The sequence below is a fragment of the Stegostoma tigrinum genome, chromosome 18 (assembly GCF_030684315.1).
Source record: "Stegostoma tigrinum isolate sSteTig4 chromosome 18, sSteTig4.hap1, whole genome shotgun sequence".
Classification (NCBI taxonomy): Eukaryota; Metazoa; Chordata; class Chondrichthyes; order Orectolobiformes; family Stegostomatidae; genus Stegostoma; species Stegostoma tigrinum.
Genome location: NC_081371.1, coordinates 27180373 through 27200399, shown reverse-complemented (window position 1 = coordinate 27200399; position 20027 = coordinate 27180373). Strand labels below are relative to the sequence as shown.

Genomic DNA, 20027 nt, shown 5'->3' with positions numbered 1-20027 from the left:
CTCCATTCCTGGTAAATCTCTCCTGCACCTGTTTCAGCTTAATATCCTCCCTGTAACAGAGAGACCAGAACTGTGCGAGGTACTCCAGAAACATCCTGTACAACCTCAACATACTGGCACAACTCCTATACACAAAAAGGTCTGAGCGATGAAGGCAAGCATGCTAAGTGCCTTCTTAACCACACTATCAATATGTGATGCAAACTTCAAAGAATTATGTTTCTGAACCCCCTTGGTCTCTGTTCCGACACTGTACAAGGCTTTAATTTTAGTTGTACAAGTCTTGCCTTTGATTATTTTATCAAAATGCAATAGCTCACATTTATCCAAATTAAATTCCATCTGCCAGTCTTCAGTTCATTCACCCAATTGATCACGATCTCTTTGTAATCTTCTTCACTGTCCATTATTCCACCAAGTTGTGCTTGACAAACTTGGGAGTTCTTTGAGGATGTAACCAGCAAGGTGTACGACAGAGGTCTGGTAGATGCAGTAAATTCCAGAAGGCATTTGACAAGGTGCCACATAAAAGACTGGTCTAAAACGCAAGAGCCCATAGCACACAAGTAGAGTACTGGTTTGGATAAGGATTGGCTGACTGACAATGCAGAGAGGCGGGATAAAATTGGTCCTTCTCAGGATGGTGAACTGTAACTAGTGAGGTGCTGCAGAATTCAGTTTTTGAAACGCAACTATTTATAGTGTACAACGATCTGCAAACAGGGACAGAATGTAACATAGCAAATTTGCAAATGATACTAAAATAGGTGGGAAAGCAGGCTGTGATGAGGATGTAAAGAATTTAAAGGTGGATATTGATAGGCTAAGAGAATGGGCCAGAATCTGGCAGAGACTTTAATGTGGATCAGTGTAAGGCTTTCTGGAAAAAAATAGTCGTTTAAATGTGAAGCAGATTCAAAGTGCATCAGTGCAGAGGGATCAGCGCATCTTTGCGCAGGAGTCAAAATACATATGGAGATGCACTATATAAATGAGAAAAGGTAAATGAATCCTGGCATTTATTGCAAAGGGATTGAACATTAAAAAGAGGTGTTGTTACAATTATAAAAGGTGTTGTTAAGACCACATCCGAGGTAATGTATCCAGTTTTGGACTCAAAGCAAGATGTGGTGGCTCTCCAACTGAAACCAGGGACGAAAAGGGCTCTCGTACAAGAAGTGGTTGAATAGCCTGGGCTTATACTCACTCGAGTTAAGAATGAGGTGGGAATCTGATTGAGATATATAAACTGCTAAAGGGGATAGCCAAAGTGGATAGTGAACCGACAATCCCCTTGTTAGACTTCCTGTGGGACACAGTTTCGATGAGACGAGGTAGGTTCAAAACTGAAGCAGAAATTATTTATCTCAAAAAGGGTTGAGAATCTGTGGAACTCACTGCCCAAGAATGCAATGGAGGGAGAATCAAATCAACAGATTCAAGAACAAACTACATGGTTCTGATGAAAAGCAAGATAAAAGGCAATGGGGAGCAGGCAGGAGAGTACCATTGAGATCAGCCATGAACACATTAAATGATGGCAATGGAGTCAAAGGGCAAATCTCCCAACCCTAATTCGCCCATTCATAGAATATAACAGCACAGTACAGGCCCTTCGGCTCTTGATGTTGCGCCGACTTGTGAAACCAAATCTGACACCAATCTAACCTACTGTATTCCATTATCATCCGTATGTTTATCCAATGACCATTTAAATGCCATTTAACTTGGCGAGCCTACTACTGTTGCAGGCAGGGCATTCCATGTCCTTAATGCTGAGTAAGCAACCTACATCTGACATCTGTCCAATATCTATGATCCCTCAATTTCAAGCTATGCCCCCATATGCTAGCCATCACTATCCGAGGTAAACGGCTCTCACTGTCCACCCTATCTAATCCTCTGATCATCTTGCATGTCTCTATTAAGTCTCCTCTTAACCTTTTTCTCTCTAACGAACATAGTCTCACGTCCCTCAGCCTTTCCTCATAAGACCTTCATTCCACACCAGGCAACATCCTGGTAAGTCTCCTCTGCACCCTTTCCAACGCTTCCACATCCTTCCTATAATGCGGTGACCAGAACCGCACGCAATACTCCAAGTGCAGCTGCACCAGAGTTTCGTACAGCTGCAACATGACCTCATGGTTCCGAAACTCAATCCCTCTATCAATAAAACCTAACACACCGTACACCTTATCAACCTGGGTGGCAACTTTCAGGGATCTATGCACATGGACACAGATCTCTCTGCTCATCCACAATACCGAGAATCTTACCATTAGCCCAGTACACTCTATTCCTGTTACTCCTTCCAAAGTGAATCATCTCACACTTTTCCACATTAAACTCCATTTGCCACCTCTCAGCCCAGCTCTGCAGCATCCTTCCGCACTATCCAAAGCTCTGGCTTTTGTGTCATCCGCAAATTTACTAACCCATCCTTCTATGCCCTCATCCAGGTCATTTATAAAAGTGACAAACAGCAGCAGCCCCAAAACAGATCTTTGTGTTACACCACTAGTAACTGAACTCCAGGATGAACATTTCCCATCAACCACCACCCTCTGTCTTCTTACAGCTAGCCCAGTTCTGATCCAAAGCGCTAAATCACCCTCAATCCTATGTCTCCGTATTTTCTGCAATAGCCTACCGTGGGGAACCTTATCAAACACCTTACTGAAATCCATATATACCACATCAACCACTTTACCCTGACTCACCTGTTTGGTCACCTTCTCAAAGAACTCAATAAGGTTTGTGAGGCACAACCTACCCTTTATAAAACTGTGTGGACTATCTCTAATCAAATTACTTCTTTCTAGATGATGATTATAAATCCTCTCTATTATAACCCTCTCCCACACTTTACACCCACAACCGAAGTAAGGCTCACTAGTATATAATTACCAGGGTTGTCTTTACTGCCCTTCATGAACAAGGGGACGTTTGCTATCCTCCAGTCTTCTGGAACTATTCCTGTAGACAATGACAACAAAGATCAAAGCCAAAGACTGTAATCTCTGCCCTAGCTTCCCAGAGAATCCTAGGATAAATCCCATCCGGCCCAGGGGACTTACCTATTTTCACACTTTCCAGTGAGCTAATACCTCCTCCTTATGAACCTCAATCCCTTCCAGTTGAATAGCCTGTATCTCAGTATTCTCCTCGACAACACTTTTTCCTGTGTGAATACTGACGAAAAATATTCATTTAGCGCCTTTCCTATCTCTTCAGAGTCCACGCACAACTTCCCACTATTAGGGCCAGTCAAGGACAATCTTACTCTAGTCAGTCATTCTTTTATTCCTGACATACCTATAGAAAACTTTAGGGTTCGCAATAATCAATGTGTTGGATAGTGTTGTTAACAAGGATATCAAGTAATATTTAATCTTCTGTGAACTAAATCAAAGCTGAGCATTCTGTCAGGGCTATGCAGCTCCAGAGCTCATCACAGCCATAGTACAAACAGCTAAATTTTAGAATTCAAGGAGGCCTTTTAACTAAGTGTTGCATAAAGGAGTCTCAGCAAAACTGATCAGAAATGAATTTGGGAACAAATTCTACATGTAATTATATCTAGAACAAAGGAAGAAAGGTGGTTGAGATTGCTGGCGATCAAACATCTCAGCAGGTTTTGCAACAAAATTCTCCTCAGTCAAACTATCTTCATCAATAATCTTCCCTCCAAAGACTGCATATAGGGGGTTTATGATTAGACTCTATGATTATCATCATAGAATCCCTACATTGTGGAAACAGGCCATTCAGCCCAACAAGTCCACACCGGCCCACTGAAGAGCATCCCACCCCGAAGCATACCCCTACCCCAATTTCCCCTTGTCTAACCCACATAACCTAAACATCTGTGGGTGGGATCCACTATTTATTAATAGTCAGTTAATGAAGGATAAATGGTTAAACTAAATATCCTTGTATGTCGATATCATATCCAACTAAACAGAAATTAACTGATTCCCCATGTGATATTCAATGGCATTACCTTCCTCTCGGTGGTGGCAGAGGAGGGGACAAGAAGGGGTTGAGTCAAGGTCTCCCACCATTTTCCATAAACTGAACTGGACTTGAATTCATATGCAAGTTACACGATCACAAAATCTCAGGAGCAAAAGGATAACGAAGTAAGTGGGCTTTACTGGATTCAATAAAAAGGAAGAAAACGGCTCGTCTTCTTTGTTTTAATGCTTTCACAATGTGGGTGCCACTGGCCAGGCCAGCATTTATTGTCCAGAGGGCTGTTAAGAGTCAAACACATTGTGGTGGGTCTGGGAGTCATATGTAAGCTAGACCATAGGGACAGCAGATTGCCCTCCCTAAACAAATGTCAGCCAGATGTGTTTTCAACTATAATTGACAATGGTTACATCGTCATTAGGCTAGTTCATTGTTCTAAATTTTATTCAATTCAAACTTTCACCACCTTTCATAGTGAGATTCAAAATCATGTCCCCTATTTGCTTGAGTCTGGATTACATGTCCAGTGACATTACCGCTATGCCACCACCTCTCCTTTGTTCACTAAAACAAAGAAGCCCAGAAGCAATTGAACCAAGCTTAGAATAAATAACAAATAAGTTTCTTATGCAAGATCGCGTAAAGTAATACAAGAAAGCATTGTCCTAGATGACACTTGATTAGCATATTTCTAAGAAGCCGACTGTGTCACAATGCTTGTTCATGACTGCAGCTGGACATTGTGCCACTAGATGGAGTTCAAATGTCCTAGCTCCACACAAACCCACAACTTTTCTCAATTGTTCTCATCTGCTCTCCTTCCTTCATGCCAGGCAATGAATTTTGTAATTTAAATAATCTTAGAACCGTCCACTTCTTCACTGTAGCATACATCATTGATAATGGTAAGAATAATCACCCTGCTAGAGAAACACAAGGGATAGGAAATGGTCTAACACACCAGTCTCCCCTTTCTAAAATATAGTTACACTATTCCTCAAAAATTCTACATCAAAAGGTCCAGACAAATAAATATTCCATTTGACCTGTCCCAAATTCAAGCCCATCTTCCTTTCAATTTGCTGCTAAAATCTTCCAAAATTGCCCTGTCCAAAGTCACAAGTGACATTTTTAGTGAAAGTGGTGCATTACACTCTACCTATCTGCAGTTTCTAAAAAAAAGAGATATTCTTCTCCAACACCTTGCGGTATAGATCCCTTTATTGGTTCCACTCAACTATCAGATAGGAATTCACAATCTCTAGTAATTGTTTCAAGCTGACACTGATTACTGGATGTAGAATCAGCACCCTTCTTAGCCTCCTGAATTAGTTTGCTATCACATGACCGCATAATAAGGTTGGCTCTCATGCATATGAGAGTGATACACAGTTCTATTTTATCTTCGGTCTTGACACCAAACTGCTTGCCTGGTAGCTCATCTCAGATATATCACAATTTACCAGGGTGCCCAGGCAAGTTCTAAAACTTTTAATCAATGACTGACTTGCAAGAGCATAGTCTCTAATGCCAGAATCTTATAAAGTTAGAGGTGCACATTCAATCTTACATCCGCTTCCCCCAAAATCCTATGCCCACCACCCCCCCCCACCCAGAGTCTGCTGATTTATAATGCCCTCAACCATATCTCATATTTCCTCCACTTCTACCCTCAAACCTCCTCCCCCTCCCAACAAAAATAAAGACAAAGTCCCCTGGTCCTCACATACCACCCAATCAACCTCCGCATCCAGTGCGTCATCCTCCGCCACCTGAAATCTGACCCCAAAGAGGTATTCACCTTCTTACCCCATCCACCTTTCATAGGGTCTGCTCACTCTGCAACTGCCTTGTCCGCTCCACTCTCCCCAGCACACTTAGCACCTTTCCCTACTACTGCAGGAGAACATTACAGCTGCCCCTACACCTCCATCCAAGGCTCCAAACGATCTTTCCAAATTAGACAGAGATTCACCTGCACATCCTCTAATCTGGTCTACTGTATCTGTTGCTCCCTGTGTGGTCTCTTCTACATCCATGAGACCTTGCACAGGCTCTGACCAATTTGCAGAGTATTTGCAGTCTGTACACTTTAATCATCACCACCTTCTGGTTGCCAACCATTTCAACTCTCCCTCAGGTGACATGCCCATCCTGGGCCTCCTCTACGGTCACAATGATGCCACACGCAAACCGGAGGAACATCTCATTCTGCCTCACGACCTTACAGCCTGATGGAGACAACAGAGAATTCACCAGTTTCAAAATCTCCCCGCCCCTGAACTCATCCCATGTCCAATTCTCCCATTCATTCCGACTTCTTTGACGTGACACTACCTGTCCATCAACTTTCCCACTGATCAATTTCAATCTCTACTATCCACTACCTGTATCCACCTATCATCATCCCACCTACGTTCCCCTCGTCCCACCCCCACTCCCCATTAATGATGTAAACCCAAAACGTTGACTCTCCTGTTCTTCTGATGCTGCCTGATCTGCGGTGTTCCTCCAACTCCACTCTGTACTGACTCTAGTATCTGGTTTTAGAATGGTGGTAGTGAAAACTGCATTGTCCACATCATCCCTAAAATTGTTCAACTCTCTTCCTCCCTCCCCCATTTCCACATCAGATTTCGTCAACCTGACCTCAAAAGATTGCATATGGATGCTCTCCAGGGAGGAATCAACAGTGGTCACGAAATAATACCAGGTCTTAGAAAGTTTCTGAAAGGTGGACAAGATTGCCTTTTCCTTCAAAAACACCAAAAGTTAGTTTTCATATTCAAACTGCAGTCACTGGATCCGAAACTTTAACTGATTTTCTCTTCACAGTTGCCGCCAGACCTGAACTTTTCCAGCAACTTGCTTTTGTTCCTGATTTACAGCGTCCACAGTTCTCATGGCTTTTATTTAGTAAATAACTCACTGCCATCTCTTCTAGGTGCACCCTTCTTGAAGTTCTGCTCCCCGCTTTTCCGTTTCCATTCCAATCCCCCAATATTAATTTTATCATCAGTCCTGGTGTTTGAATACAACTGCTCTTCTCCCTTTGAGCTCAATCTCATTGTTTAATCCCTACCCCAGATCCAGTCCTATTTTCTGCATATAAACCACCATTTTCCCAGCTAAAATCAGTTCTGAGGAAGGGTCACCAGACATAAAACGTTAACTCTGATCTTCACAGTTGCTGCCAGGCCTGCTGAGCTTTTCCAGCAATTTCTGTTTTTGTTCCACTTTTACCAATATCAGTTATTTCTTTAATTTCAATTTGACGTAAATAACATCACTGAAATTGCCCAAATAGCCTTGGTGAGTTTGACATTGTTTCTTTTGTCACTGAAGCAGATCTAAATTACTGAGGTAACAAGGTACACAGCTGGATGAACACCACAGGCCAACCAGCAGAGGAGCAGGAAGGCTGCTGTTTCCGGTCTGAAACATCAGCTTTCCTGCTCGGCCTGCTGTGTTCATCCAGCTCTGCACCTTGTTACCTCAGATTCTCCAGCATCTGCAGTTCTTACTATCTCCGAAACAGGTCTAAATTACTATTCTAGTATGGCAACATCATGACAACCATGTTAACATATCCTCCTAGGGGAAGCAAGAGAAAGTAAGATTTATCCAGGCCAATCGAGGGAGGGAATAAACCTAGGAAATTCTTTTGACCTTTCCAGGAAACCAAAAATCAGGAGAACATTCTGGCCCTGATTAGTTTATACAGAATAAAGTTATCTCAGTTCTTCCCAGAAATATGGTTCAGCTCTCAGAAAAAAATCCTACAAGTTGGTTACTACGAGCCAACAGTTTGTTCCAGAAATCTCTAGTTTCTGGGTGAAAAAAAACAAAAAAAAGTACTTCTTGACATCAAACATAAATATGACCTTATACAAGTTAAAATGGAGATAACTTTACATTAGTATGGAAGAAGGGAACGGTTCAATCCTTAATGACTGTACAAAAAGCTTAAAAACAAAGCCAAATTAAAAGCAATAGAAAAATCAGCCGCCTGCTTGAGAACAACAAAGCTGTCCTTTCTAGAAAGGCTCCCCTAAGTATAAACTGCTACATCATCTAAAACAGTCTGCTACAATATCAGCAATGCTATTGAATACCATATACTTATGCTGACAAGCGGTACATTGGCAAAAGTGCAAGGTCACCACAATAAATGTTTGGAGGTGGGGGATGAACTAAGTTCTTTTGCAGTCCTACACATCCAGTCAAATGGCAGTGAACAATTAAAACTGAAGTGGAGGCTTCACAAACATCCAGGACAGGAAACTCTGCAAATCACCTCCAAAATACAGAGATAAAGGGAACTGCAGATGCTGGAGAATTCCAAGATAATAAAATGTGAGGCTGGATGAACACAGCAGGCCAAGCAGCATCTCAGGAGCACAAAAGCTGACGTTTCGGGCCTAGACCCTTCATCAGAGAGGATGAAGGGTCTAGGCCCGAAACGTCAGCTTTTGTGCTCCTGAGATGCTGCTTGGCCTGCTGTGTTCATCCAGCCTCACATTTTATTATCCAAAATAGAGTTCAATCATTTGAATCCAGGTTCAATAGAAGTGTTAAACAGATAATCCAAATCCTGCCAATGACTCCAACACTGCAGACGTCAATCTTCAAATAATTCAATTCATTCCATACAACATTGAGGGCTGAATGTACCGAATACAGTAAAAGCTTTGGGAACTGACAAAACCAGTTGATGGTATTGAAGATCTGTGCTCCTGATCTATCCCTGCTGCTAGAAAAGCTGTTGCAGTGCAGGTGACATTTACTCAAAGTGGGAAAACTGCCTAGGTGGATCCTGTCCACACAGCACAGGACAAATCAAACCCAGAAAACAGCCACCCCAATCTTCTCAATCATAGCGATTGTAGCACTACTGACAATATCTTCCATGTGGCATTAGCAAAGTATAACCTGCTCACCTGATGCTCAGTTTGGGTTCTGCCAGGGCCACTCAGCTCCTGAACTCATTACAGCATTGATCCAAATGCGGACAACAAACAGAAGTGAAACTGAGGGGTGAGGTGAGACACTCCTGGCATCAATGCAACATTCAAAACAGGTACACAATCAAGGAGTCTAACAAACTGGAACCGATGGGAATCAGGGAGAATATTCTCTGCTAGCTGGAGTCATGTCTAACACAAAAAGGAAAATGCTTGTGATTGTTGGAAGTCAATTATCTCAGCTCAAGGACATCACTACAGGAGTTTCTCAGCAGTGTCTTAGGCCCAAATGTTTTCAGCCTTCATTGATGTCCTTCCTCCAGCATAATTAAGCAATGGCAATTTTACTAACAATTGCACCATTTAATATTCCATAGATACTGAAGCAGATAATGCTCAAATGCAGCAAGAACTACAGAACAAGCAAGCTGGGATTATGTGGTAAGCAATGCTGTCACACAAGTACCAGGCAATGAACACTTTCAGCAAGAGGGAATCTAGTTACTGCTCCTTAACATTCAATATTCATTGCTGAATCTGCCACTACTTGTCCCAGGGGTTATCACTGACGAGAACTGAACTGGAATGACCACATATACAAACACTGTGGCTACATGAGCAGGAGAGAAGCTGGGAATCCTGTGCCAAATAATTTGCCTTCTCTCTCCCCAACTGCCTGTTCACAAGGTGCAAGTGTGATGGAGTAGTCCACTTGCTTGGATATGTGCAACGACAAGGAGTGGCTGAACAGGTTGGGACTCCCCCACCGACCACATTCTACCCTTGGAGTGGGAAAGGCCACAGGGTGACTTTATAGAATCATAAGGGGCATGGAGAGGGTGAATAGCAAAAATCTTTTTCCAAAGGTAGGGGGAGTCCAAATCTAGATGGCACAAGTGTAAGGTGAGAAGGGAAAGAATTAAATGGGACGTGAGGGTTAACTTTTTTGGACAGAGAATGGTCAATAGAATGAGCTGCAAGAGCAAGTGGTACATACTGTACAGGTGCTTACAACATTTAAGACATTTGAATAGGCACAAAATTAGGAAAGAGTGAGATACACAGGCAAATGGTACTAGTTAAGTTTGGGAAACCTGGTCGGCATGGACAAGTTGGGCCAAAGGATCTGTTTCTGTGCTATATATGATTCTTCAATTCCGACTAACTCCAACAATACTCACAAATCTCACTACTAATGCAGAATAAAGCAACCAGCTCCACCATCAACATTCCACTTGCTTCACCACAGATGCATAGTGGCAGCAAAATGTACATGTTGCACTACAGCAACTCACCAAGGTTTTTCAATAGTGTCTTTCAAAACCACTCAACACTTTGAAGGAGAAGGCAGCATATGCATGAGAAAACCACAATTTTCACATTTCCCTCCCAGACACACACCATCCTGACTAGAAAATACATCACCATTCTTTCACTGTTGCTGGGTCCCTTCCTAGTAGTACTCAGTGTGCCTACAGCTTAGACGATTGCAAATCATTCAAGACCACAGCTAACCACCACTTTCTTCAGGTCATTTAAGAATAGGAACCAAATGCTAAACAGGTCCAAGAAGTGACAAAAAATTCCAAAATTAGTAGTTTAGATCCTGTGCAATATACAACCTCTGGAGACCTTTTTAATTCTACTGTTACAAATGCCTTGCTGCTAAAGTAATTTCCTGATGAACAGCATGCTCCAGAGTACAGGCTTCTGGAGAAGCCATGTAGAATTCACAGTTGTCAGCCTAGAGGTTATGAAGTCAATACCTTTATGGTACAATTTTTTAAAAAGTATGCAACTTTTTGCTGGTAACCAGTTGCTGGGTCTGTTGAAAAAAATATCAAAGTACAATATTACTACGCTGACACCAGTCCATCAGATTAGATAAATAATTATTCATACAGGAAACATAGGATCTTCCTCTAAAGATAGTATTGGGTAGCATCCCCAATTTTGATCATTCTAATGTCACTCACCGAGGTGTTTTCATTACTGGCATTTACAGATTAAACTGCAGTTTGAATATGAAAAATACAAGTAATCTTATCCACCTTTCAGGAACATTCTAAGTCCCTGTATTATTTCATGACCAGTGTTGATAACACCCTGGAGACCATCCATATATATACATACACACACACACACACACACACACACACACCAGGTGCAGTACTATGTTGCTTATTTAACTGGCTAGCAATCTACAGGCCTGGACAAATAATTCAGAAAATGCAACTTCAAATCTCACCCTGGTTGAAAATTAGTTTACAATTAATTAAACTAAAAATGAGAAAAGAAAGCTATGACTGGTAACCAGTAAACATGAAGTTCATGCAATGTCGTAAAATCTGAATTGCATTGTTACATCCACGGCAGTGGTCTGGGTTTGATAGGGGTAGGGATCTGGTGCCCCTTTTCCAGTATGCCTTGTAAAGGATTTCATTTTGTTACTTAAAACTGGTTGATTTTGAACTGCTCTCTGAAGCAACAGACTGACATGTTTAAACAAAACAGCTGCAATTCCACCAAACTACATTTGCAGGGCACTCAGTAGTGGGCAGAAATAGGTATTGACAGCATTTAAAAGCAGATCATTCTCCTGTGATTAGCCCAATACAGAATCACCTTGTGGGTGAGGTACAAAAGGACATTTGGAAGAGGTTTGTTGCCCAAGGCAATACTGCTTGATGAATACACATCCAAAGTGGCTACTGCGAGTAACTAAATAAAGCCTTTCCTGTCATTATTGCATCAAATCCAAATGTGAGGGGATGACTTCAATGGGTTAGAATACCCGAATTTACTCCACTAATATAACAAGGTTCTGGTAGCTTTACAAATGTACATTTTTCCTGCCTCAGTGCAGAGGGATTGTTTAACAATGCAGAAAACCTATGACAAATATAACAGACCTGTAATGTGTTTACAGCAAAAGAAACAAGAATTGTATTCATCTCTCAAAACACAATTTCAAATCACATGCAAAATGACATGAACAGCAAGACAAGTTTTAAACAGCAGTGGTCATCATCTCATTCAATAGAAAGAGAAAGCTTCAAGAACACTGCATTAAACACTAAAGAAAAGTGATGATTGGCTGGCAACAAGAAGCCTTTTTCCTCATGCAGTATAAATGGTTGTCACCATTTTCAATATCCTGATGAATATAAGGCTGAAAGCTTAGACAGCATCTCTTCTTTTAAGGTGATTATAATTGTATACATCCTACAACATGATTATAATTGCATATATTTCACATGATTATAGTTTATATCAAGTTGATAGTTGCTAGGCATTCAAATCCTGCAAAGAACAATTTAGATCCCAGTGGATTACTAACACACTATCATGACATGAACGAGGTGTGTAAATGGAGCCGGTACATCTTTTAAACAACTGTAGTAAAGGTGTGATAACAAGTCTAACCACCATTCCTCACTACAGTTTTAAAAATTCCAAATGGGGAATTCAGTATAAGGACTCCATTACTATTGCAAATTTCAGATTTTTAAATCCTGTGGAACATACAGGTTCAACATCAAAAAAACATGAGCACTGATAAAGGAGTTTAAATACAAAGTAATGAAAGAACTAAAATCCTGATAACTCATTAGACTGAATCACCACAGAAGAGATATACAACAGGCCCTTCAGTCCATCCTGGACATGTCGACCAGATATCTCATAAATCTAGTCCCATGTGCTAGCATTTGGTCAATATCCCTCCTATTCATATACCCATCCAGGTGCCTTTCAAAGTGCTGTCAATGTACCAGGCTCCATGTCCTCCAGAACTCACTGCAGACACGCATCACCTTGTATAAAAAAGCTGCCCCTATAATCCCTTTTATATCTTTTCATTCTCAACTTTAACCTGTGCCCTCTAGTTTTGGACTACCCCCACCCCAGGGAAAAGACCTTGGCTATTTACCCAATCCGTGACCCTCAAGATTACATAAACCTCTACGGTCACCCCTCAGCCTCCAGGGAAAATAGCCCCAGCCTATTCAGTCCCTCCCCATTGCTCAAATCCTTCAACCTTAGCAACATTCTTATAAATCTTTTCTGACTCCTTTCCAGTTTCACAATATCTTCCTATAGAAGGGGGACCAGAATTGCATGCAATGCTCCAAAAGTGGCCTCAGCAATGTCCTGTACAGCTGCAACATAACGTCCCAACTCCTATAATCAATGCACTCAGGCAACAGTGACTGCGCAACTCAGCGGCCAGCAAGTCACTTTATTAAAAATAGCGAGTAAAATGTTGAGCCATACTGGGAAAAGAAAACAGTCTAACCGGTGACAGAATTCAGTGAAGATTAAGGATTTTAATTAGAAAATACAGCACAACAAAAAGGGACCATCTCCTCTTAAACAAGTCTTTCAAAGAGATCTGGAAGATCTTGCAAAGCCATTCCAAGTGTATGATTACAGATACTGTTTCAAACCTTGATCTGTAAATTACTATCATCTATAAAAAGCAACAAGCCTACAAATGGTCTTGAAGTTACTGTAAAAAACCGTGTAGTATATTCCAGCACCTAACATTAAAGCAACTAACTGACTTTACGGGTTTATTCAAAGCAGTGCCACATTTCATTTTGTCTTCAGAATACTGCAACTATTGGGGGGTGGTTTGACACTGTCGGTTGAGCAGCTGGTTTGCAATGCAGAGTGACACCAACAGTGTGTTCACTTCCCATATTGGTTGAGATTATCTCGAAGGATTCTCCTTCTTAACTTCACCCCTTGCCTGAAGCGTGGTGACTCAGGTTAAACCACCACCAGGTGCGTCTCTCTAATGACAGAGAAGCCCCAAGGTCTGGTAAGACAAGGGCAGTTTTAGCATTTACTATGACCAAAACTGCATCTATCCCAAAACATCAGCTTTCCTGCTTGGTCTGTTGTGTTCATCCAGCTCTACACTTTGTCATCTCGGCATCTAGTCCTTATTTAGATTGAAGCCAGAGTCTTGGCTGCAAACTATCCTTCTGGGCAATCAGTTCCAGCTGTTGATTCAAGAATTTGTTCTACCCTCACTTCTAAAATCACGTCCTTCTAACTACTGTTGTGGCCTAAAGAGTACTGTCATACATTTTCCATGCATGATTAAGTTTCTACTCATCTATTCCCTAGTTCCTCAGATTTTCCCTATATAGATCAAATAGATTCTTTCCTCTGCCATACCTTTAGGGCTTCACAGGTCCCTTATTTTGCAACAGTCCCAGCTGCGTGCAGTGCTCTTGATAAAGCATAATCAAAACAACGTGACCTCTGCAGATTTGAATTCAAACTAATTTGGTACTGCAGCATAATATTCGATGGATTTTTAAAAATCAAAGTAACTGTTTGGACATAGGCAAACACCAAATAAACCAACAATTCCCTTGGTAAATTATTCCACTCAAAACACAAGGCTTGTTGACTCATTTGCAGTATCTTGCATTTGTCCATGTTGAATTTCTTTTCCAAACATTCAACCTAGTACTTAGCATATCAAACTCTTTGCAAGACCTTGGTTGCCCCAAGGAGATCAGATTTCTTTAACTGTACTCCATCCAATCTGGGTGCCACCCACGTGACAGACAACAGAACTTCTTCACAAAAAGTTAGATCTGAAGTACCGAATATTATACCTTTAAACTTGAAGGGTTCCTTCATTACATGGCTTTATAAAAGCAATCTTGCAGCCCAACTGCAAAGTTTAATGCAACTAGGTATGGAAACAATGGAACATTGCTTAGTTTATTAATAAAAGAGAAGAACCAACTAGGTTCTTAGCTTTGTATCAGTGATAATGGGAACTGCAGATGCTAGAGAATTCAAGATAACAAAGTGTGAAGCTGGATGAACACAGCAGGCCAAGCAGCGAGATGATGAAGGGTCTAGGCCCAAGATGTCAGCTTTTGTGCTCCTGAGATGCTGCTTGGCCTGCTGTGTTCCTCCAGCTTCACACTTTGTTATCTTAGGTTCTTAGCTTTGTTATTTATTCTGGATACTGAGCTTAGAAAGAACGTGGAAAATGTTAGAATTTAAAAAGAAAGTGTTATAGGACTGAAAATAGTAGCAACCATTAGCATCCAGAACAAAACCAAGCTAGACCAGTAGGATTACTGAGATTTTTAAAGTGTCTTTTACACTTTGCTCCTTTTTAAGTTCTATTTGCCTTTCATAAACGCCCAATAGAAAAACATGTATGAAATGTGCCAAAGCTTCCATTTTAATCACAAGCACCATTATACAGAGAAAATAGATACTACACTGTTACTTTGCCTCTTCACCCTCACTTAAGTAACTGAATCAAAGCCACTTCCATGTTAAATGAGTTTCGTTTCTGAAGAAGGGTTTTAACCCGAAACATCAGCTTTCCCGCTCCTCTGATGCTTCTTGGCCTGCTGTGTTCACCCAGCTCTACACCATGTTATCCACTTTAAATGACATTGGCAAAGGTGCAGCTACTCTTCAGTCCATCTGAAAATACTGACCACACCACATACTTGAAGCCACTAGATTAGAAACGTGTTTAGGCACCACATGGAAGTAGGAATCAAATCTGTTTGAAGCAGGAAGCAAAATGATGAGAAACAGATATGGAATAGTTTTCCATCTGAGAAAATGACTTTCAGATTGGAATATTTTAGTTAAATCCTGTGGGGAGATTGCAGTTAAAAAAAACAGGCAATGATTTTTGGTCTGGTGTGTAAACACAAGAGGATTCCTGTTTCCATAGACATTACCGAAATGCATGAATATTTTTAAGAATGCACAGAGCCCAGCCATCATATCTTGGAGCAATTTCTGCAATGAGGGGCTTAAGACCCCTCAACTACATAGGTAAAAATCTCAATATCAGTTTTGAAAATACAAAAGAGTCAGCAGCTTTGGACATGTTTTGACAAATCAGAAACAGGTGTGGCTTAAATCCAGATCTTCCAGTCCAGAGTCAGGTACATGACCACTGGCACAATACCTGTTTCAAGCAGTTCTAGGAGCCAAATGAAATTGGGCCTTTTTGGATATGTAACCAACAGTGCACTTTTGTAATGCTTTATTTATCAAGCTAAAACACTCATGGCAACTACCTTGGTTTACTGCAGTCTAATATTCTTTTATGGGGTATGGGTATCACTAACATGACCAGCATTTATTCCCTATACCTAAATGAATGGCTTTCTAGGTCATTTCAGAGGGTAGCTAATATTCAAACGTTGTTGCGATTCCAGAGTCACATTTAGGCTAGGAAAGACAAAGATCGCAAATTTCCTTACATTAAAGGAAATCTGAACTAGATGGGCTTTTCTGACAATTAACAGTCATTGCTGATATTGGCTTTCAAACTTGTCTCTAAATTATTAATTCACCAATTTCACTGCACCATTATCTCCTATACAAATTCTCAGTTAGTCCCACTAAGTACTCCAGCCATATATGCCTACTTCTTGAAAGATTATGTACAAAGTTGCTTCTTGTTCTCGACATGTTTCTATGCTGACAACTCTAACTTGATAAACAAATAGGGTAACAAAAATAACTCAAAAGTATTAAAAAAAGTAATGTTTCATTAACTGACATGTGACTCAAAGTGCTATTGCAAAACTAAGTCTACTGTTCTTTAAATAATAGTAAAGTCATTAAACCAATCAAGCTGGCCTTTGTGATTGTGCAATTTGACTTCAAGCCTTTTTCATTTAGTAGATGTCATTGCAGGTTCAACACATTTACTATTGTATTGTCATCATTTGCCCATTTTCACCCATTTTACATCCCACCCCAACTGGCAATCCCTTTATGTTTTACATTGGGTCTTCACTAAATCTGTTTTTGTTCCTCCTCTGCCTCTGTCTAGAGTCAAACAGCACTATTTTCCAAACCCTTAGTTCTTAAGAACCATCATTTCAGAATTGAAATGTTAACTGTTTCTCTCCACAGATGCTGCCAGACCTGAGATTCTATCCATTTATTATCTATCATATAAACTTAATCTCTTCCAGCTTATTTGTTTTTAATTCCTAACAATTTCTAAACATTGTCTCAAAATTCATTATTTTCTCTAACCATTATTACTTCTACTAGTGAGAGGTAGACACAAGCAAGGCCACGAATTTTAAAAAAAGGCTGACTGAAGACTGGGTTAAAGTAATGCCCTCTGGGTTATTGATGGAAATAATTCAAAGGTGTTTGACTGTGAGTAGAGAGACTGAATGGTACTGAGTTAGCACAGAGTGCCTTGAAAAATGCTGCTGACTTCTCCTGCACTCCCTGCCATGGTAAATAATCAAACTAATGCTAGGCATGAGTGGTTATCTATAGACACTCTCTGGCCTGACTAACTTAACTGGCAAACTCTGATCACAGTTAATGTGCTGCTTTTTCTAAATTTAATTTTTTAAATTTGAAAACCACTAATGAACAAGCAAATTATCCTTTGTTAATCTAAAATTATATTTAGATGGCACCCTAAATACAATAAAATCCACAAGGCACTTCACAAAGCATGATAAACAAGAATATGCTACAAAAGGGAACTATTAGGTCAGGTGACAAGTAGGATTTTAAAGAATGTCATAGAGGGAAGCAAATTAATTAGGCAACTAGAAATGGGGTTGGGGGTTTCAGGGGTGTAAGAGGTGGAATTCTAGAGTTTAGGGGTCAGGAGCTGAAGGCACCTTCCCCAAGGTGTTGCAATTAAAATGGATGAAATGAACTAAGATAGTCCTGAGGGTTATGCAGGTGAAAGCAATTACATAAGCTCTCAAGCGATTTGGGGTCCTCTTGTAGTGCAGTGGTAGTATTCCCAACCCTGAACTAAGGCATCAGCGTTCAACTCCCACCCACCCCAGAGGTGTGTAATAACATGTCTGAACATATACATTTCTATATGGTATTTTAATTAATACCATCTCAATGTGTGTAACAGGCGAAATACTCAAAAGTGGCTGCTCGTGGTAACTAAAATAATTAACGGTCGCACACATTGAAGCTTCATAATACACTCCTTTGACGTGATACAAACCTGTTTGACTCTATTTGCAGAAACTGGGTCTAAACCAATTTCCGGTCATTAATCTACTACTTGGACTATCAAATATTTTAGATATAATCCCACAGATTTCAGGCTAACTTGTGTAAACTCAACAGACAACCTTATAGCTGAGATCATGGTTATTATAACATGAACACATCAATTAAACGGTTACAAGCACCCCGATAACAGCTACAGGTCAAGGGTGTGTTACGACCGGCCTTTATACAGGAATTTGTCGATGATTTTCCACCTCGTCCAACAGACACCCCACCAGTTTGACTCGATCGAGGCCGGGCCGCAGCCGTTATTTTCCGCCCCCGCCTTGAAGGCCTCTCGGTGCCCGCCGCCGCCCTCACGCCCTGAACTCGCACCTGTTCCACAAAGTTCTTCACAGCCTCCACATCTCCGTTCTTTATGGCCCAGATTACGTCGTAGTCAGCATCCGACATGTTTTAATTCAGCAGGTGGCCTCTCCTCCCCTCTCTTTCTATCCCTGTCTGCCTCGGCCAGCGGCTGGCTGTGGGGAAAGGGAAAATGGACCCACACCCTAGGAAGGATATTAGTGTGACACTGGTGGTGACGGAGCTTCCGGTCCGCCAGCCGGCCCAGTCGCTGAAGTGACTTCCGGTTTCTAATATCGCGCTCGCACAATTGGAACAAGATCAGAAAATCAGAGGCAAAGTGTACGGTGATGCTGGGGTGAATGCAGAAAAGTGCAAGTGCGATAGCGGAAAATCTCTCAATATTTTCCGGCCGTGGCTGGCGCAGTAGCATTCTTTAGATTGTGGGTAACTCCCCTCCTCCTCCTGCTGCTGTTGGATCTGCACGGCTTTCCCTTTTCCCGCAATTACACTACATACCCACAAAGTGGTTAGGTTAGCTACTTCGAAGAATACAACAAAGGAGAGGAAGTTACTGTTCCAGGCTTTCTCTGGTGTGGAGGACATTCTGGTGTGTCGTTAATGATACCAGATAAGTAATCTAGAAGAGATAATGGGAACTGCAGATGCTGGAGAATCCAAGATAATAAAATGTGAGGCTGGATGAACACAGCAGGCCAAGCAGAGTCTCTGATGAAGGGTCTAGGCCCGAAACGTCAGCTTTTGTGCTCCTGAGATGTTGCTTGGCCTGCTGTGTTCATCCAGCCTCACATTTTATTATCAAGTAATCTAGAAGGCCAGCTTAATGTCCTGGGAGCATGGAATCAAATCCTACCAAGTGGAATTTATATTACATTGATCTGGAAAACAAAACTGGTGCCCATGAAACTGCCATAAGTTGTAAAACTCTGTCATCCTTACCTGATCTGGCCTACATGTCATTCAGACACGTCGTGGTATGGTTAATTTATTGTGCAGGCTTTGAGATAATTGGGAATAACTGAAGCCATTTAAATCATTGAACCTGCACTGCCGTTGAACTAAATCTTTCAAATGATTCCCGTATTAACCCCATTTTATTTAATTTTTAAATTACGTTTTTTGTTAATATTCTAAGGATGAGCAACAGATGTTAGTATTGTGAGTACTGCTCACGTACCCTGAAAGACTAAAGAAGAAAAAATACGTTCACGTTTGGAACAATGAAGAGGCAGAGTCTGGTTGTTGTTTTCTCTGGCATGGACTGCTTGTTTATCTTTGGGATGTTGTTAGTGAGTGGATGATGAACTGCTTTGTAGGTTTTAGTGAACTTCCACACCTGTCTTTGGTGTTGCAGTGTAGGCCAGTCTAGCAATCTCAGCACAGACATAACACTGCATGTTTTTGCATAGTCACTGAAGACAAACCATACTGCATATCTATGAGCCATTGCCAGTTTATATGTAAAATAGTATTGATAGAGGTTCTAGATTGTTCTGCATATTCTAGTCTCCTATCTCCTATGTTATTTATACACATTAAAAATTTAAAAAAGCACCTGCAGTTACTGGTATCAAATGAGACTTTTTCCAATCAACAATGCTACAATGCTTCAAAACAGAAAACGCTTCAGAAACTCAGCATATTTGGCTGTTCTGAGAAGAGAGAGCATTTGGAGTTTGACATTACTGCATTTTGGAA

At 41.0% G+C, this 20027-nt stretch overlaps 1 protein-coding gene across 1 annotated transcript in view; it reads right to left on the bottom strand.

The window, feature by feature from the left end:
• The window catches only part of mtpn (myotrophin), a 51614-nt gene extending 33081 nt beyond the window's left edge, over nucleotides 1–18533 (bottom strand). Inside the window, exon 1 of the mRNA XM_048549418.2 lies at nucleotides 18339–18533. Coding sequence (XP_048405375.1) covers nucleotides 18339–18416 — 78 coding nt within the window. The 5' untranslated portion in view covers nucleotides 18417–18533. The remainder of the gene's footprint in view (nucleotides 1–18338) is intronic.
• Nucleotides 18534–20027: the final 1494 nt, after the last annotated feature.